This window comes from Mobula hypostoma, chromosome 17 (genome assembly GCF_963921235.1).
Source record: "Mobula hypostoma chromosome 17, sMobHyp1.1, whole genome shotgun sequence".
In the NCBI taxonomy this organism is placed as follows: domain Eukaryota; kingdom Metazoa; phylum Chordata; class Chondrichthyes; order Myliobatiformes; family Myliobatidae; genus Mobula; species Mobula hypostoma.
Window position 1 is genome coordinate 8482290 of NC_086113.1, and position 21832 is coordinate 8504121.

General features: G+C 42.3%; 1 protein-coding gene across 1 annotated transcript in view; it reads right to left on the reverse strand.

Annotated features, from left to right (window-relative positions):
• Positions 1-8522: 8522 nt before the first annotated feature.
• plekha8 (pleckstrin homology domain containing, family A (phosphoinositide binding specific) member 8) overlaps positions 8523-21832 on the reverse strand; it is a 64983-nt gene continuing 51673 nt past the window's right edge. Inside the window, exons 10-14 of the mRNA XM_063069509.1 lie at positions 17831-17889; positions 17185-17315; positions 11349-11419; positions 10088-10149; positions 8523-9986 (exon numbers count right to left, since the gene is read on the reverse strand). Coding sequence (XP_062925579.1) covers positions 9789-9986; positions 10088-10149; positions 11349-11419; positions 17185-17315; positions 17831-17889 — 521 coding nt within the window. The 3' untranslated portion in view covers positions 8523-9788. The remainder of the gene's footprint in view (positions 9987-10087; positions 10150-11348; positions 11420-17184; positions 17316-17830; positions 17890-21832) is intronic.

The following is a 21832-nucleotide window of genomic DNA, read 5'->3' on the forward strand; positions in this document are numbered from 1 at the left end:
TTTACCTTTCACCATTAACCCATGACCTCTAATTCTAGTCTCACTCCAACCTCAGCGGAGAAGCCTGCTTGCATCTATGCCCCTCACAATCTTGTGTACTGTACCTCTGTCAAATCTCCGCTCTGTCTCCTACGCCCCAGGGACTAAAGTCCCAATGTATTCAACCTTTCCCTATAGCTCAGGGCCTCGAGTCCCAGCAACATTCGTGTAAGTTACCACACAAGTGCTGGAGGAACTCAAAACGTCAAAAAGTATGGAGCGAAATGAAAAGTCAGCTTAGGGTCTCACTCTGAAACATCGTTGGCTTATTCCCCACCACAGATTCTACTTGACCTGCTGAGTTCCTCCAGCATTTTGAACATGAGCAAGATATCCTTCTTTCAAAGTTCAAAGTAAATTTATTATCAAGGTACATATACGTCACCATATTCAACTCTGAGGTTCATTTTCTTGCGGGCATTCACAGAGAATACAAAGAAAAGCAATAGAATCAGTGAAAAACTGAACACAAGAACACAACAACCAATTTACAAAAGACAACAAACTGTGCAGACCTTGCAAATGTCTGGAGCGGACCTTACAAAGACCAAACTTCAGTATTAGAACAGCCAGCTGGTATCAATTTCAGTTACCTAGCGAGGATGTTTCCAAAAGTGAGGAAGTCTAGGACCAGAGAGCATGGACTCAAGATAGAGAACTTCCCTTTAGAACAGAGATGAGGAGGAATTTCTTTAGCCAGAGGGTTGGGATTCTGGAATTTATTGCCATGGACTCTGTGGAGGTCAAGTCACTGAGTATATTTAAAGTGGAGGCCGATAGGTTCTTAATTAGAAAGGTTGCCAAAGTCTGCGGGGAAGAGCAAGAGAATGGGGTTGAGAGGGATAATAAGTCAGCCATGATGGGCCAAATGGCTTAATTCTGCTCCTATGTCTTATGGTTTTATGGTTACTACCATTCAGCCAATTATTGTACAATGATATGAGTTTGATGCCTGCAACACGGTAACAAAATGCTGAGTCTTTTAATGGGTGCACAAGCAGTGAGCCAAAGGAAATCAGAGTGAGTTTAATATCACACACAAAGTGCTGGAGGAACTCAGCAGCAATGGTGAGGAATACAGTCAACTTTCTAGACCAAGACCCTTTATATGGACTGCAAAGGAATTGGCCCTACCCAACACGTCCCCCTCATCTGCCAATTTGCATTCCATTCCCTCCTCCTCCCCCCCCCCCACCACCTCCTTATTCTGGCTCCTTCCCCCTTCCTTTCCAGACCTGATGAAAGGTTTTGACCCAAAATGTTAAACGCTTATTCCCCTCCCCTGACCTGCTGAGATCCCCTAGAATTTTATGTGCACTGCTCTGGATTTCCAGCATCTGCAGTATTTCTTGTCTCATAGATCTTTCTCATGTAAAGTGCGACAGGTTTTTCAAAACTGGATATACCAAAGTAACGTTTATTAATTACTTGACAAGGGCAAATGTCTGTTTCCATCCACACGGCAAAAGATGATCCCCTATTTGCTGTGAGGACAACCTCCATCTTATGTAAAAGAAAATAAAATAAAAAGAAGTGAAGCTTTAAAAATATCTTTTCTTGGTAGAGAAATGAAACTGGATAAGACAATATTTCTAAGCACTTTTTTTGTAAATGAAATCAATGCCTTCATATCTGCAAGAAGTGTTAAATTACCTGTTCCTCAGGAAATGGAAAAGAACCTTTAAAATAAAAATACTGAAGCTATTTAAAGACACTGAGCAGTTAAGCCACGGGGATGCAGGATACAAGGAAAATTTTGCAGAGGCAGCTATTCCAGATTTGAACAATAGTGGGAGCTCCATGCTCAGTATCCAGCTTTCCCTGTTTAAAGTGCCCTCAAGGACAAATAGGATTGGAATCTGTTATGCTTTTACTTTTATTTTATTGGGATACAGCTGAGAATAGGTTCTTCCGGGCCTTTGAGCCATGCCAGCCAGCAATCCCCCTATTTAATCCTAGCATAATAACAGGACAATTTGCAATGACCAATTAACCCGCTAACCGGACTAGGAGGAAACTGGATCCCAGATCCCAGATGGTCATGGGGAAAACACACAAACTCCTTGCAGGCAGCAGTGGGAATTGAACCCAGATCCCTGGTACTGTAAAGTGTTGTGCTAACCACTATGCTACTGTGCTTTTTTGTAACTCCAAAACATAAATATAACTGAAGAAAAAACATGGCAGCCTGGGATAACATGTATGCTTCACGTTTTACTTTAGTAAGGTGTGCACTTATGACATGGTGGCGTAATAACGTATGCTATTCACGTACTTTTACATAAATTATATAAAAAACAAAGGTTGCATAATCAAATATTTACAATATTACTCAACTATTACTGAAATATTAAATATTCAATGGAATTCAAAGTTCAAAGTAAATTTATCATCAAAGTATGTACATGTCACCATATATTAGCATGCGATTCATTTTCTTGCAGGCATTCTCAGTAGAACAGAGAAATACAATAGAATCAATGAATACACACAAAGATGGACAACCAACCAATGTGTGAAAGAAGACAAACAGTGCAAATACAAAAAAATGAATAAATAAGTAATAAATAATATTGAGAACCAAAGTATGGGGGTGGGGGGCTACTGCACAGGACTGAAAGAAGCTGCAGAAGGTTGTAAGCTTAGTCAGCTCCATCTTGGGTACTAGCCTACAAAGTACTCAGGACATCTTCAAGGAGCGGTGTCTCAGAAAGGCAGCATCCATAATTAAGGATCTCCAGCACCCAGGGCATACCCTTTTCTCACTGTTACCATCAGGTAGACGGTACAGAAGCCTGAAGGCACACACTCAGCAATTCAGGAACAGCTTCTTCCCCTCTGCCATCCGATTCCTAAATGAACACTGAACCTCTGGACACTACATCACTTTTTAAAATATGTAGCATTTCTGTTTTTTGCATGATTTTTAATCTATTCAATATACGTGTACTGTAATTGATGTATTTATTTATTTATTATTATTTTATTTTGTTTTTTTCTGTATTATGTATTGCATTGAACTGCTGCTGCTAAGTTAACAAATTTCACATCACATGCCAGTGATAGTAAACCTGATTCTGATGAGTTGTAAAGTCCTTGAAAGTGAGTCCATAGGCTGTGGATCAACACAATAAGCACAATTAAAAATAAAATAAATATAAAGATGCAAGAATTACATAAAGCAAGATATTACATAAGAGATTGTGCAAGATGTGCACTCCCAGGAGTTTGAAACTACTCACAATTTCCCCTGCTGTGAGCCAATGTAAAGAGGTGTGAGTTCTTCTGAAGTTCGATAACCATCTCCTTTGTCTTGATGACATTGAGAAAGAGATTATTTACCTGGCACCAGGTCTCAAGTTCTTCCACCTCCGCTCTGTAGGCTGTCTCATCATTTTGTCGTGGTTCTGTTTTAGGTTTTCAGCATCTGCAGATTTGTATTTTTTATTGATTTAGAGATACAGCACAGTAACAGGACTTTCTGGGCCCATATGCCCACTTACACCCGTTAGTCTTGCGAGACCATGGATCTGTGGTGCAGGCCTGGGCAAGGTTGTATGGAAGACCAGCAGTTGCCCATGCTGCAAGTCTCCCCTCTCCACAACACCAATGTTGTCCAAGGGAAGGGCATTAGGACCCATACAGCTTGGTTGCCTCGGCTAGGGCTCGAACTCACGACCTTCAGGTCGCTAGTCCAATGCCTTAACCACTTGGCCACGTGCCCACATTTACACCCAGGTGACCAATTAACCTAGTAACCTGTCCAGGTGGGAGGAAACCAAACCACCCAGAGGAAGCCCAGACGGTCACGGGGAGAACATACAGTCAGTGGAAGGATTTGAACCCAGGGTCACAGGCACTGTAAAGCATTATGCTAACAGCTATACCACAGTGCTGCCCCAAGTAGTTTTTTTTAGTTGCTTTCAGCGGGAGGGATAGATCAGCACAAGGCAATAACAAACATATTAGACATACAAGATATTTTGCAGATGCTGGAAATCCAGAGCAACACACACAAAACGCTGGAGGAACTCAGCAGGTCAGGCAGCACCTATGGAGAGGAATAAGCAGTCGGCATTTCGGACCAAGACCCTTCATGGAGATAAACATACAAGGTAGCTAATAACAGAACTGGGAATGAAGTACTTGAAAACAGGAGGACATAGGTACCTCTTCTAAGAATGAATTTGACTAGATTTGGCAAGCCTGTCCAGGGCCCCAGAGGAGGTATGGTTATTGGACTTCCATTAAAAATGGAGAATGAGGATGAAAGAATAATCAAAACCAAAATTCATAAACCCAGCAAGATGTCAGTAAAGTTAGGCAAATGAGATTGAAACAAAAAATACAATAACCTAAATTACAGTACTAGTATTGAGTACTTCAGATTTGCAGTACGTTAGATATTGGAATTGGAGTTGGCTTATTATTGTCAAATGCACTGAGGTACAGAGGAAAATTTGCCTTGCATGCTGTGCATACAGGTCAATTCATTACACAGCGCACTGAGGTAGAACAAGGTAAAACAGTAACAGATGCAGAATAACACAGACAAAATGCTGGAGGTACTCAGCAGGTCAGGCAGCATCCATAGAAAAGAATAAACCATTGACATCTTCAGGACCGTAGTAGGGTCTCAGCCCAAAACCTCGACTGTTTATTCTTTTCCATAGATGCTGCCCGGCCTGTTCAGTTCCTCCAGCGTTTTGTGTGTGTGGCTTTGAATTTCCAGCATCTGCAGATTTTTGCTGTTACAGATGCAGAGTAAAGTGTAACAGCTACAGAGAAAGCACAGCGCAGGCAGACAATGAGGTGCAAAGCCATGGCAAGGTAGATTATCAGGTCAAGAGCCCATCTTATCATACTTGGGAACCACTCAATAGCCTTTTTACAGTAGGACGGAAGCTGTCCGTGGGCCTGATGGTATGTGCTTTCAGGCTTTTGCATCTAGAGATCTGGATCTGGGCCGTACCCTCCAAATATCCAGACCAGCCTCTCAGTTTTTTTGCACTACCTTACTTTCCATTTTTCTATTTTCTATTTATGATTTATAATTTAAATTTTTAATATTTACTATCGATTTGTAATCCAGGGAGCGGGAAGCGCAGAATCAAATATCGCTGTGATGATGGTACGTTCTAGTATCAATTGTTTGGCGACAATAAAGTATAAAGTACAAGTACAGGCCAACCGCAGACAAGGAGGAGACAGAATTATTAAAGGTATTGGGATGCATGTGCATCATTCTGCTCTCCTTTTGCTGTATTTATTTGTTTTTTTATATTTTTATTGGAATTTGTAGCACTGTACTGCTGCCACAAAACAATATATTTCATGACATTTCTCAATGGATTTAAACCTGATACTCATTTGGAGCTGACTGAACGGTTTCTGCCATGCCAAGTATTCTACACTCAGTGGCCACTTCTTTAGGTACAGGAGTGGAGCCCGGTATGGTCCTCTGCTGATGAAGTCCAGCTATTTTAATGTTTGATGTGTTGTGCATTCAGAGATGCTCTTCTGCACAACACTGTTGTTACGTGTGTTTATCTGAGTTACCATCTTCCTGTCAGCTTAAACCAGTCTGGTCATTTTCCTCTGACCTCTCTCATTAACAAGGCGTTTTTGCATGCAGAACAGCCGCTCGCTCTGTGTTTCTTCTCTCTCTGTAAACACTAGGGACTGTTGTGTGTAAAAGTCCCCGGGGATCAGCAGTTCCTGGGATATTCAAACCATCCCGTCCAGCACCAACAATCATTCCAGTCAAAAATCACTTGGATCACATTCCTTGCCCCTTCTGATTTGTCTGAACAACACAACCTCTTGACCATGTCAGCAAGCTTTTATACCTCGAGTTGCTGCCACACAATTGGATGATTAGATGTGTGCATTAACAAGGTATACAGGTGTACCTAATGAAGTGGCCATCAAGTTGTCTGCTCAGTGTCTGCTCCACGTAACGATGGGAACCTTTCCAGCATTCAATGCCAGGCACCTTCACCAGTCGTCAGTCAACTCCTAAATTGAGACTTGCATCAGAATCCAAAGAGGCTGAGGGTGTTGAGCTGTCAATGGAAGGTAATGGAGTGCAGCAAGGTTAATCCCAGTGGGTATGCTGGAAGTTAAACGTGTAAGAGAAGTGAGAAAAAAAATGGGAGTGAAGTTGTAGCCCCCAAGAAGCTTCTCACTTCATCCCCTGCTCACCCCCTCCCTCCAACTTCCTATTCAAGCTTACTTTCCAGCCCTAATGAAGGGTCCTAGCCTGAAACATTGGCTGTTTATTTCCCTTTGGCCCAAAACATTGACTATCTCCCTCCATGGACACTGCCCGACCTGCTGAATTCTTCTGGCATTTTGTTCTTGTAGAGCAGAGGTTCCCAACCGAGGGTCCATGGACCCCTTGCTTGATGGTATTGGTCCATGGCTTATAAAAAGTTGGGAACCGCTGTTCCAGAGGTTGCGTTGTAGTGACTGTCACTGCGCAATTGCAGTGCAATCTTTATCTATCTTTGTGGCAAAACTGTATTTACTTGTTGCATCTGTTCTCAGCTATGGCACTGAATTTATTTTATTCCAGTCACTGTGACAATAACGGCCAGCCAGCTTGGTTCACACTTGGGATTAAAGAATCGCTTAAAGGTTGGGAGAAAGGATTGCATGAAATGTGTTCTAGAGAGAAGAGGAAGCTATCGTTCCCCCAGCCCTCTCCGTGGATGCTGCCTGACTTGCTCAGTTCTTCCAGCATTTTGTGTGTTTGTTGTGAGAAAGTGTCTGGATATTTCTTACTGGATGCCTAACTTCTTGGGAATTCAGGCCCGGGGGAGCAGAAGGGAGAGGTATAGTGATGGATGGTTGTTATTTTTGAAAGGTGATGATTGAGAAGTAGAAATGAAATGGCAAGGCTGATAAACTGAAATAAACTTTTTTTCCTTCTAAAAGAGGAATGAAAATTAATCGAGGTTTGCTTCAGCTCACTTGAGGCTCAGGCTTCTGCCCTTTGAACGGCAAACAGGCTCTGATTTTCCTGGGGAAGAAAGATAAATGAGAAAGTGATAGGTGAAGCCAGGTGAGTGGAGAAAGAAGACGAAGTGAGAAGCTGGGAAGCAAGAGGTAAAGGGCTGGAAAAGAAGGAATCTGATAGGAGAGGAGAGTGGACTGTGGGAGAAAGGGAAGGAGATGGGGCACCAGGAGGTGATAGGCAGGTTGGGAGAAGAGGTAAGGCTGGGGAATTGAAGGAGGACGGGAAGGGGGAAAATTACCAGAAAATGGAGAAATCAATGTTCATGCCATCAGGATGGAAGGTTTCCAGACGGAATATGAGGTGTTGCTCCTCCAACCTGAGAGTGTAAGTAGGAAGCCAGGGACTGATGTATTGGAATGGGAATGGACATTCGAATTAAAATGGCTGACCACCAAGAAAGCATGCTTTTTGCAGCTGGAGTGAAGGTGTTCAACAAAGCAATCTCCCAGCCTACGTTGGGTACAACCAACATAGACGAGGCCGCATTGGGAGCCATGGATACAGCAGATGACCCCAACAGATTTGCAGGCAAAGTGGTGCTTCACCTGGAAGGACTGTTTTGGCCCTTAATAGAGGTAAGGGAGGAGGTGAATGGGTAGGTGTAGCATTTCTGTCACTTGCAGGGCTATGTGACAGGAGGGAAGATTCCTGGGGAGGGACAGATGGACAAGGGAATCATGGAGGGAGCAGCCTGTGGAAAGCGGAAAGTGTGAGGGAGGTAAAGATGGAGTTTTTTGGTGGTAGGACCGTGTTGATGATGGCGTAGGTTGCGGAGAATGATGTGCTGGTTGCAGAGGCCCATAGGGTAGTAGGTAGGGACATGTGAGGCTGTGAGAAGATGGGTTGATGATGTATGTTGGGAAATTGAGCAGATGCGAGTAAGGGCAACTTCCCCTCACCCCATCTTCTTATGAAGGCTTCTTCCCCCTTCCTTTCCAGTCTGACGAAGGATCTCGGCCCAAAATGTTGACTGGAAGCTGAAGGCCGGAGGTGGCCTGTACTGGGGTCAGAGGACTGTGTATACGCGTTGGGAGTGAGGAACAGGGGGCTTGTTGCTTCACAGTTGTTGCTTTGGTGCTTGTTGTTTTCTGTTTTGTTGCGCTCACATTCCTGACACAAGGCTGGTGGGAAGGCAACGGAACTGGGACCCTCACCAGAGAACTGCTCCCTGTTGGGGCCACAGAATAAAACTCGATTTCAAGATGGCACCGAATTGCGCTCTCTGTCGATTTGTTGTTTTGCAAGATGGCATCGATCTGCAGTCTCCATTCATACATTCTGCTTGGTTACATTCTCTGCCTTCTGCCAAGCACTGTGTCCCCAGCACACCTTTGTTAACACAAATAACATATTTCACTGCATGTTTCAATGTATGTGATAACTAATTCCGAATCTGAAACTTCGTGAAAACTACCAGATGTGATGTTGAACGACTCCAATTTCTCCAGACATTTATTAAAAGTGCAATGTTTTATTAAATAAGTATAAAATATATCTATATATGTACAGATAGTGCATTTCTCAGTTAAATAAACTCTAGTGGCAATAATTGCACAATGTCTTTTTACCGCATCATAGAAACTATCTTAAACTAGATGGAGTTAGAATAAGCTCAGTCATCCAGTTGGCAACTTGGGTGCAAGAGCATATTAGCCATAAATAGCTCTGACAACTTCTTGGCATCGAGCAATTATTTTAAAGTGTTCACACCAGCATTTATAACGATATCCCTTTACAACCAGATCTCCCTCAGAATATGGTTTGGAACCAACATCGTTAACCCACTACCCCAAGTTAGTGTTTGGTAGAAGTTGGTCTGTTTCATTGGCTGATTAATTTAATCCCTTTATTTCATGACGTGCCACACAGTTTTCAGCTACGTTCACTTCGTTCAGAAACATTCCTAGGGGCACTTGAACTGGAATAACTAAAACAGGAAATTATTATTAATAGTGCATGGATTAGTATGTAGTAACTAGGCTCAAAGCAAATCCTGTTTAACGCTCTATAAAACCATCACAGGTGTTCTGCCGTAACATTCTCAAAGCCTTTGTTTCCCCAATCCTAAATAAATTACTGCGGACCACTCCGTAAGTCAGATTTAATTAATTTGCATTACGGCTGTGAAAATGTAATGGAGTAGATTTAACTCAGTATAAACCATATTAAATTCATTCTCTATCAGAAGGCGCAGTCTGACTACAGCTAGCCAACTGCTTATAAATATCCACACATTTCAAATTTTTTAAAAATGGCAAATGATTTTGTGCCAATTATTTCTTTTAAATAGCTGAGTCATCTTTGCACATGCTGGGTGTGCATAAATTTACACAAAGGAGAATATAATGCAATTATTTTCAATATTAACTTAAATGGAATAATTATGAACAGTGATTAGTGTTTCAAATCCCTTGACTTCCATTTTTTTTTTAACATTTAAGAACTACTTTGGGAGTTACTACTTTGATGCACAAGGACATGTTTGAACTCAAGACTGTCCCGTAAATATGCCACGATCTTCTTACAAGTGTTTTGAATTAAGTAGTACTGCACGTGTAGGAATGTCCCTGTTTGTTTGTGCAGTGCACGCCTTCACGTTGTTGTAAATCGATAGAATACAGTTCGATGGGCTGAAATACAAACCAATGTTCTTCTGCACATTTAATTTGTGGTGTTAGAGTCTCGCAAATTTCTTTTTTTTTCCAGTCAACACTATGTTGATTCATTGTTACACCACTTCATCAGACTCCAAATTATATTCTTCATACAAAGCATCCAGGATCTCTATTTGCTTTCCCATGGCTGGAAGATACTGGTTTAAATCTCTCTGCATCCCTTCATAGAATGCTTCCTTCTGCTCATCTCCTTCATTTATTGCGAGAGCTGCCATAAACGCCTGGTACAATGGAGCAGCTCGCAATGCCAACTGCAGGGTTGAGAATAAATTCAGTTTATGAAATTTGTTTCATCTTTGCGAAAAGAAAACACCACTTAAATGCAAAAGATGTATATTCAAAATGAACTTACTGCGAAGACACCTCGAACCACCCATCCATGGTATTGCCGCAGAGTTCTACCATAGGAAGCATCTGTGCAAAAGAATACGAAACAGAAATTGTGAAAGGACGAAAAACCCAAAACACTTATCAGCTATTCAGAATTAAAGAAAACATCAACTAGTTCAAGTGATAAACACGAGAAGATCTGCAGATGCTGGAAAACCAGAGAAACACACACAAAATGCTGAAGGGAATTAGATCAGGCAGTATCAATGGAGGGGAATAAACAGTCTGTGTTTTGGTCTGACACCCTTCATTAGGACTGGAAAGGAAGGGGACAGAAGCCAGAATAAGAAGGTGGGGGTCAGGGGCAGGAGTACGTGTTGTCAGGTGATAGTCAAGACCAGGTAAGGGCGGAGGTGGTTGGGTGGAGCCCAAAGCATTGACTGTTAACTCCTCTCCATAGATGCTGCCTGACCAGCCGAGTTCCTCCAGCATTTTGTGTGTGTTGATGTGAAATTTGTTGTTTTGCAGCAGCAGGACAGTGCAAAGATATGAAAATACTATAAACTACTATTAATTAGGTTGGATTCTATCCTCAAGGCATTGAGTCTGAGGCTTGCTAGAAGGAGCGCGAGTTCCTGATTTGGTATGGAAAAAGTGGTAGTGACTCTGCAGATGCTGGAAATCTAAAGCAACACAGACAAAATGCTAGAGGAACTCTGTAGGTCAGGCAGCATCTATGGAGGGGAATAAACAGTCGACATTTCAGGCTGAGAACTTCCATCAGGACTGGAAAGGAAGGGGACAGAAGGTAGAGTATGAAAGTGGGATGAGGAGGAGGAGTACGAGCTGGCAGGTGGGAGGTGAATGAAGTAAAGGACTGAAGAATTCAAGTGATGGATCAAATAGATTAGCAGTTTATTACTGTTTCAACAAAGTTCCACACAAAAATATGGGAAACTTACAAAAGGCAAAGACAATCTTCCTATTATTCTGGCCAGTTTTGATCGTGGGACAACATCATTAAATAAGCAGGTTATTAATCCCACTGTTACTTGTGCGATGCATTTGAACTCAGTTGGTTTGCTTTGTTTGCATCAAGCACACTTCAAATAATAACTCAGTGACTATTCCAAGAAAGCTAATGCATACAGGAATGCAAGTTCTTTCTTCCTTTTTCAGCACTGTTTTTCTCACAGTTTTTCTCACTCCATAATAAAAGGAGGACACAGCACAGAACAACTAAAGTGACAGTTTCATGAAGTACTTGATTAATTCAGACTCACTTAATGCTTTCTGGATGTCCTTTTCGCCATTATTCACTTCTTCCAGGAATCCCTTCAGAAATTTCAATCCTCTGTCGTAAGCAGTTAAAGGAGAAATATTATGATTTTTTTCAGAGCAATTACTGGTATTTTATTAGATACTCAAATTGTTTTATATTCTATGGCTAAAAGTAATACTGATAGCTGCCACAAGGTGGCGCCGACACATATATACACGAAAACCTAGAAAGATAACATTAAAACTGATACAACACACATCAAAGTTGCTGGTAAACGCAGCAGGAAGAGGTACAGTCGGCTACATTAGCTTCATTTATCACGTGTGCGTCAAGGCATTCAGTGAAATTATTTGTTTGTGTCAACGACCAGCACAGTCCAAGGATGTACTGGGGACAAACCGCAAGTGTTGCCACGCTTCCAGTCTCAACATAGCACGGACACAACTTATTTACCCTAACCTGTCTCGGAACATGGTTGGAAGTTAGAGCACACAGAGGAAACTCTTGCGGTCATGGGGAGAACGTACAAACTCCTTACCGACAGCAGCAGGAATTGAACCTCCATCTTCTGATTGCTGCCGCTGTTAAGTATTGCGCTAAATGCTACACTACCTTGTTGCTGTGATTGAAACGCAGACATGCGTTTCTCTAAGAGAAAGGTGGTACAATCTGCAAGGTAAAATTCTGAAAACTAAAAGCCAATGAGCAAAGATACCACTTTAACTAAACAAGTCATATTTTTTAAAGCAAAGTAACTAGGGGAAATGCAGGGACTTCTCTGATGCAGGATATGATCTGAAAGCAAATACGATACATTTTGTTTTTTTAATAATACTTTGGGATACATTTATATTTATAAATATATAAATATAAATTCATAAGGATATTTGGAATTATAGAACCAAAACGGGTAGACAGAATTAAGAAAAACTACACAATCTAATTCAATAGGCAGAAGGGGCCTATACTTGTTCCCAAATGCAACTTCAAAGATTTTTTTTTATCTTAAAAACATCTAATCTACTTTATTTTAAAAATTTATTTAGAGATACAGTGTGGAACTGGCACTTCTGGCCAATGAGCCACGCCACCCAGCAACCCACTTATCTAACCCTAGCCTAATCACAAGACAATTTACAAAGACCAATTAACCTACCAGCCAGTATGTCTTTGGACTGTGAGAGGAAGCCCGAGCACCAGGAGGAAACCCACACAGTCATGAGGAGAACGTACAAACTCCTTAGAGAAGGCACTGGAAGTGAACTCCAAACTGTGGTGCCTTGAGCTGTAGTAGCATATCGTTAACTGCTACATTACCTGGGCACCCTACTTGGCTCTGTGAATTACCTATCTGATCTTGAACCCGGTGAAAATACTGTAGATTATGGTGTTTTTTTGATATGCAACTCAACAGAAGGCACCAACTAGCCATAAAGCCCATAACATTTTACTGTTTTCATTCACTAACTTTAGTGCGTGATGCTAATGTAGTGACAATGCAGTGTCCATGGGGCGGGCACTGAAGGTATGGTTGAGGCCCCTATTGGTTGAGGTTGACCATGGTTGTTCCAGCTAACTACGTGATACCCACAAGCCTGGGCAGTGTGATTTGGAGAGCAAGCTGTTGCCAATGTAGCAGGCACCCCCTCTCCACACAGTTGATGAATACAAAGGAACGCAGAGGCCGATGCAGATTTCAGCATCTGCTGAATCTCTTTGTGTTTATCACCTAAGCGAGAGTGTCTGATGTTGAAAGACCTAAAACACCCGATGACCCCAGGTGACATCACTGATTATGTGTCCCAGCTCTTCTTACGATGCATCTCAGAATCCTAAGTTTCTGCACTGTTTTACGCACTGCACCACTAGAGGGCACTATTGGTTAAGTAAGTGAACAACTGGTTTCTTTCACTGGAAATCTAACAAAGTCGGTCTTTTCTTCAAGTTCATATTTAATTGTCATTCAACCATACATGAATATAGCCAAACGAAACGGATTTCCTCCAGGGGTAAACTGCAAAACACACTACCAAAAGCACACAGCGTACTGCACAGCACAAATAGCACATACAGTTACTATTCCAGAAAAAAATCCAGTCACAAAGTAAAAACAAAAATAATAATATAGACCAAGTCCCTGAGTGGCATGATGAGATTGATGTTAAATTGTCCTGGTCCAGCTTGTCTTTCCACTGAGCAAACACCAGAGGGCAATGGCGAGTAAACATCTCAGGGTAGCACCACCTTAGGCTAGGCGGAGTCCTCACCACAACTGAGGCAACACAGCCCCCCCCCCCACCTTTGGTCTTGCCAATGAACTAGAGAACCAGACTTGTAATATTCTGTGTTATCCATGTCCAACAAGGAATTGTGATCACAATAAAAACACCTACGACAATCACTTATACCTTTTTCTTTTGGACACGAACTTTCTCAGCACAATGGTACACGACAAGTTCAAGTGACAGTACAACCACAGTAATTACGTATAACCCTATGAAGCTGGTGAAACTGAACAATTGTCAAGGGGGTTTGGGATTGCTCTGGAAACAGTTGTAGACTTGGCCTCCCCCTTCTTCATTATGAAAAACAAGCGGTAGAAAATACTTAATTTCAGTTCCCAACCTATGCCGAGCTCGTTGGTTCCAACAGGGGTATCAAAAACTCACTTGCAACCTCTGTTCAATGTAAATTTTATATATCAGGTTCAAGTACACATTTACTGTCATCTGACTGTACATGTGAACAACCAAACAAAACGTTCCTCCAGACCACAGTGCACCCACAAAACACACAACACAAAATATTACCACAAGGTAATAAAATATAATGTATTATTATATTTTAATCATTCCTTAATATAATTTTTATGTCCTGCGCTGTAGCGCTGCTGCAAAACAGCTTTTGTGACATTGTGTACGACTGATTCTCTTGGGAATATAATCGTACAAGAGTTGTAGAGCATTAAACATTCCGACTCTGATGAAAATCCATAAACTGAATAAGAGCAGAAACCCATCTCTAATTATATTCTTCCAAATGAATACAAATGAAGATAGAAATATTGCTATCAAGGAGGAAGAAAGTGAAATATTATATATATAGAAAAATATTAAAAGGTTTGGCACATGAATCACCACAACTGCACAAATTCCATCCCAAACTCTCAGACACTCAGTGGCCACTCTTACTAGGTACACATGCTCGTTAATGCAAATATCTAATCAGCCAATCATGGGCGGTAACTCAATGCATAAAAGCATGCAAACATGGTCAAGAGGTTCAGTTGTTGTTCAGACCAAACATCAGAATGGGGAAGAAATTTGATGTAAGTGACTTTGACCGTGGAATGGTTGTTGGTGCCAGATGGGGTGGTTCGAGTATCTCAAAAACTGCTGATCTCCTGAGATTTTCACGCACAACAGTCTCTAGAGTTACAGAGAATGGTGTGAGAAGCAAAATCAAAACATTCAGTGAGCAGCAGTTCTGCGGGTGAAAATCCCTTGTTAACGAGAGAGGTCAGAGGGGAATGGCTGGACTGGTTCAAGCTGACAGGAAGGCAACAGGAACTCAAATAACCACATGTCACAACAGTGGTGTGCAGAACAGCATCTCTGAATGCTCAACACATTCAAGCTTGAAGTAAATGGGCTACAGCAGCAGAAGACCATTCAGTGGCCACGTTAGGTACAGGAGGGATCGAATAAAGTGACCACTGAGTGAATATATAGAGGGAAACATCAATAGGTCTGGCACACATATCACCACATCTGCATAAATTTCATCCCAAACCCTTAGAAATTCAAGAGGAAATACAGAAGCGTTCTCCATTCACCTTTTTCCAATCTTCACTGGCTACACGTGTGATGCCAGAGGAGTTGAAGATTGTTAACATGATTTTTCCCACTTTTTACGTATTTATTTAGAGTCAACACAGAACAAGCCTTTCTGGCCCAACAAGCAAGACCCGGCAACCCACCTAATTAACACTAGCCTAATCACAGGGCGATTTACAATGACACATTAACCTACTAGCTGGTGTGTCTCTGGACTCTGGGAGGAAACCAGAGAACCTGGAGGAATCCCCCACAGTTCATGAGGAGAACGTACAAACGTCCCACCGACGGCGCTGGAATTGAATTCCAACCTCCGGAACGCCCTGAGCTGCATCAGTGTTGTGCTAACTACTATGCCACCGAGGTGCCCAAAAGAAACTGAAATAGCAGAAAGAGTTAGTCTGATTAACTGAAGGCTTGTTAGGCTAACAGAGAGGCAAGTGAATTGCTGGGAAAAGTACTGAGTGGGAACTCTAGCCGACATTTTTAACCCCACGTTACGCTGCTGCTGTTCAGGGAAGCAGTGAAGGTGGTCTTCCTCTGATAGTGTTCAGAGCTTCCTTCATCATGTCAGTAGCTTCCTCTTGGTTTTCACTACTATCAACCATGGAAATCCCGGAATACTGTCACACTCAGATATAGAAGGATTCTTCATTGCTGTTTCCGTAACAATTTCGTTTTACCAGTCAGGGTTGTTAGCCCTGAGCTGAACCCCTGAACCTGGAGGACTGGTGCACCACTCTCAGTCTGTCCTCTACTCTTTGACCTGTTTGGCATGGGTGACCCTACCCAGAGCCAAGGCATAAAGCCCTGACCCTGGCTTCATATAGTTCCCCGGGTCACTCACACAAGCCTCCAAACCTCAACAAAACTGGTTCTTTTGGAGGAGCCAACAGTTGGAAATACGAAATTACCTCGGACAGTCAGTTTGGCTTTGTTAAAGGACTAAGTAGAGTGAGGAGAATGCATTTACAACTTAAAATAGTACAGGCCTTTTGGCCCACAACATTGAACGATCCTATATAAACCATTCTACGGTCAATATAACCCTTCCTACCTACACAGCCTATACGCGTCCTCTATTTTGCAACCAACCACGTGCCTGTCTACAAACAAGCATCAATGGGGACCATGTCGATGTATAGAAGCTTGCAACAGTCTTTGGTGACATGCCAAATCTCCTCAAACTCCTAATAAAGTCGAGCAAGGAACATGACAAACTCCCACAAAGGAAACTAAATCAGGAAAGTAAAGGCCCAGGGGATCCAGGGCAGGCAGCAAGATGAATTAAAAGTTAGTCCAATCGAGGAGGGAGAGAGAGCAGCGTGGAATGGAAAGAGGAACCTTTGTGGTCACAGGGCATAGATCAAAGTTCAAAGTAAATTTAAACAAATTAAAATAAATTTAGGTTAACTGATAGAAGGATTAGAGAGAAAATATTTTCATCCAAAGAAAATAGGGTCCAGAACCCAAGGCAGTGGAGCCAATATCCCTCACCACAGTTTAAAAGTTACCGTTTGAGCATATAGAAAAATGCAATCAAAGAAGAAAAGAGGGAGTGTTGGGAAGTGCGATTTGTCTAAACAGCTAACATTTTGTCTGGCATGGATACGGTTAGCTGAATGACTCCTTTCAGTGCTGTGGGCATCAATAGTTCACTCATGCGGGCTTGAGACGCCAAGGAACAGTCAGCTATTATACAGCCAAAATGGGAATCCAAAGGTTTTTAAAGGATAGGTGGATAGTTGGAGAATGAGAGTACAACGGATTACAGGGAAATAAGAGGGGGAATGGGATTGCATGAAATTATGAAAAAAATGTGAGAAAACAGTTTCTATGTGGGTCAAAATCTTGGAGACCCAGGGACCACCTCCACTGGAATGATCCCTTGGGCAAGTTCCTGACAGCATGCCAGTGACCACAGATCCACAATATAATGCGGGCTACTGTCTGAACAGAAAACATTTTGGCAAGGGAAATCAAAACCCCGCTGGTACTTACCTCTTCAACCAAAGGAGGGCCTCGGTGGCCGAGTTCCTCACTGTCGCGACCTCCGTTTCCAGTTCGTGCAGCACGATCTTCTGCAGAGTCGTGAACTTCGTGGTATCCGTGATGTACTTCTGGTTTATTTTCTGGAAATTTAAAAACATCACGAAGCAAGTGAATTTAATGAATTTATTAAAGCACCACCATCATTGTGTGCCAGGCCATATAATGTGGGCGATCATGGTCTTTCCATGACGATTGTTCTTGGAAAAGGTTTCTACAGACGTGGTTTGCCATCGCCTTCTTCTGGGCAGTATCTTTACAAGATGGGTGATGCCCACCATTATCAATACTCTTTAGAGATTGGCTGGCGTCAGTGATCGCATAACTAGGACTTGTGATATGCAGCATCTACTCCTACAACCACCCACCACCTGCTCCCATGGTTTCACATGACCCTGATCGGGGGCTAAGCAGGTGCTACACCTTATCCAAGGGTGACCTGCGGGCTAGCGGAGGGAGGGAGCGCCTTACAATTCCTTTGGTAGCGACGTTTCTCCATCCCACCTCTCAAACCAAAGCAAAAAGATCCCAAATATCCAATATAACAAGTAACCAGAGATAGACAAGTTGGCTGCTGATATAATAATGAAATACTCACCTTAATATTACCCACAAAGTCTAATTTAACAGGAGCAAAGACTGTTGGGCCCAGTTTATCTGCAAAGGGAAAGTGATAGCAGTTAGTACAGAAATATTTAAACATTTACATTGTAAAATGTTATAAACATTAGAATCAAATGTATACATTTTGGATTCGCTTAGCAGCCCACCCAGCATTTCAGTTTATTTAATTCTCTTCAAGTCAATGTTCTGAAAAGCACTTTTGAAAAGTTACTTTGCAGAACTAAATTGACAATTTCACTGACAAAATTTCTCAGACCTCCCTTAAGTGACACTTTCTGGTGCAGTACATTGCAAATTTAACAATCTTGCAGTATTATCAAAAGAATGAATACAAGAAATTATTTTAATCTTTTTTTTCCCCCAGCATTGTTTGATTGGATAAGTTAGACATAACCGAAAAGATTTTATTTGGTCACTTTTTTTTCTCTCTGCTGGAGTGAAGTGTTGCTGCTAAGTTAACACATTTCATGTTACATGCCGGTGATAACAAACCTGATTCTGATTCTGACTCAGGAACACTAATTCCCTGGACAGCCCCAAGCCTAGCTGGGAAAGGAGGAATGTGGAACAATGAGCTGGCAACGCCATCCTGTAAAAACCCAGAGTTACAGAAACACCAACAGAAGCTACAAAGACCTTGTCCCTGGGAACACAAGCCAAGGACAAAGACTGTCATGAGCTGCTGCAGATGGTCTGTGCCCAGTAGGGTTGACGGACTTTGAAAGAACTCAGTTTATTATCAATGATGTGAAATTTGCTGTTTTGTGGCAGCAGTACAGTGCAAATACATAAAATTACTACAAATTGCAAAATAACTAAGTAGTGCAAAAAGATTTACAGTATGAGGTAGTGTTTATGGACCATTCAGAAAACTGATGGAGGGGAAGGGTCACAACATTAGGCTGGTTTGTCATACACGCCTACAGAACGCACGTTCCTTTTTAGACTTTCCCCGAATACAAATGGAATTGTATAAGACATTGGCGAGGCCTAATTTGGAGTACTGTGTGCCTTTCTGGTCACCGACCTACAGGAAAGGTGTACGTAAGATTAAAAGAGTGCAGAGGAAATTTACGAGGATGTTGCCGGGATTTGAGGAGCTGAGTTCTAGGGAAAGGTTGAACAGGTTAGGACATAATTCCCCAGAATGTAGAAGATTGAAGGGAGGCTTGATAGAGGCATCCAAAATCATGAGGGGTACGGATAGGGTAAATGCAAGCAGGCTTGGTCCACCGAGGTTGTGTGAGACTACAACCAGAGGTTGTTTGACCTCGGCATCATATTGTCCAGTAGGTATTTTGGAGGTCAAGAATGAGCCATAAATCTGTGGTTACATAGAAACATAGAAAATAGGTGCAGGAGTAGGCCATTCGGCCCTTCGAGCCTGCACCACCATTTATTATGATCATGGCTGATCATCCAACTCAGAACCCCGCCCCAGCCTTCCCTCCATACCCCCTGACCCCCGTAGCCACAAGGGCCATATCTAACTTCCTCTTAAATATAGCCAATGAACTGGCCCCAACTGTTTCCTGTGGCAGAGAATTCCACAGATTCACCACTCTCTGTGTGAAGAAGTTTTTCCTAATCTCGGTCCTAAAAGGCTTCCCCTCTATCCTCAAACTGTGGCCCCTCGTTCTGGACTTCCCCAACATCGGGAACAATCTTCCTGCATCTAGCCTGTCCAATCCCTTTAGGATCTTATACGTTTCAATCAGATCCCCCCTCAATCTTCTAAATTCCAACGAGTACAAGCCCAGTTCATCCAGTCTTTCTTCATATGAAAGTCCTGCCATCCCAGGAATCAATCTGGTGAACCTTCTTTGTACTCCCTCTAAGGCAAGGATGTCTTTCCTCAGATTAGAGGACCAAAACTGCACACAATACTCCAGGTGTGGTCTCACCAAGGCCTTGTACAACTGCAGTAGTACCTCCCTGCTCCTGTACTCGAATCCTCTCGCTATAAATGCCAGCATACCATTCGCCTTTTTCACCGCCTGCTGTACCTGCATGCCCACTTTCAATGACTGGTGTATAATGACACCCAGGTCTCGTTGCACCTCCCCTTTTCCTAATCGGCCACCATTCAGATAATAATCTGTTTTCCTATTTTTGCCACCAAAGTGGATAACTTCACATTTATCCACATTAAATTGCATCTGCCGTGAATTTGCCCACTCACCCAACCTATCCAAGTCACCCTGCATCCTCTTAGCATCCTCCTCACTGCTAACACTGCCACCCAACTTCGTGTCATCCGCAAACTTGGAGATGCTGCATTTAATTCCCTCATCCAAGTCATTAATATATATTGTAAACAACTGGGGTCCCAGCACTGAGCCTTGCGGTACCCCACTAGTCACCGCCTGCCATTCTGAAAAGGTCCCGTTTATTCCCACTCTTTGCTTCCTGTCTGCTAACCAATTCTCCACCCACACCAATACCTTACCCCCAATACCGTGTGCTTTAAGTTTGCACACTAATCTCCTGTGTGGGACCTTGTCAAAAGCCTTTTGAAAATCCAAATATACCACATCCACTGGTTCTCCCCTATCCACTCTACTAGTTACATCCTCAAAAAATTCTATGAGATTCGTCAGACATGATTTTCCTTTCACAAATCCATGCTGACTTTGTCCGATCATTTCACCGCTTTCCAAATGTGCTGTTATCACATCCTTGATAACTGACTCCAGCAGTTTCCCCACCACTGACGTTAGGCTAACCGGTCTATAATTCCCCGGTTTCTCTCTCCCTCCTTTTTTAAAAAGTGGAGTTACATTAACCACCCTCCAATCCTCAGGAACTAGTCCAGAATCTAACGAGTTTTGAAAAATTATCACTAATGCATCCACTATCTCTTGGGCTACTTCCTTAAGCACTCTAGGATGCAGACCATCTGGCCCTGGGGATTTATCTGCCTTCAATCCCTTCAATTTACCTAACACCACTTCCCTACTAACATGTATTTCGCTCAGTTCCTCCATCTCACTGGACCCTCTGTCCCCTACTATTTCTGGAAGAATATTTATGTCCTCCTTAGTGAAGACAGAACCAAAGTAATTATTCAATTGGTCTGCCATGTCCTTGCTCCCCATAATCAATTCACCTGTTTCTGTCTGCAGGGACCTAACATTTGTCTTTACCGGTCTTTTCCTTTTTACATATCTATAAAAGCTTTTACAGTCCGTTTTTATGTTCCCTGCCAGTTTTGTCTCATAATCTTTTTTCCCCTTCCTAATTACGCCCTTTGTCCTCCTCTGCTGAACTCTGAATTTCTCCCAGTCCTCAGGTGAGCCACTTTCTCTGGCTAATTTGTATGTTTCTTCTTTGGAATTGATACTATCCCTAATTTCTCTTGTCAGCCACGGGTGCACTACCTTCCTTAATTTATTCTTTTGCCAAACTGGGTTGAACAATTGTTGTAGTTCATCCATGCAACCTTTAAATGCTTGCCATTGCATATCCACCGTCAATCCTTTAAGTGTCATTTGCCAGTCTATCTTAGCTAATTCATGTCTCATACCTTCAAAGTTACCCCTCTAAGTTCAGAACCTTTGTTTCTGAATTAACTATGTCACTCTCCATCTTAATGAAGAATTCCACCATATTATGGTCACTCTTACCCAAGGGGCCTCTCACGACAAGATTGCTAATTAACCCTTCCTCATTGCTCAAAACCCAGTCCAGAATAGCCCGCTCTCTAGTTGGTTCCTCGACATGTTGGTTCAAAAAAACCATCCCGCATACATTCCAAGAAATCCTCTTCCTCAGCACCTTTACCAATTTGGTTCACCCAATCTACATGTAGATTGAAGTCACCCATTATAACTGCTGTTCCTTTATTGCACACATTACAGCCATTTTATTTGGTGTCATAACAAAAAAAAGTAACCAACTCATTCTAATGGATTTATTTAAGAAAATGTATTTACTTATTCATTAAGATACAACATTGCGAGCCCTTCCGAGCCAC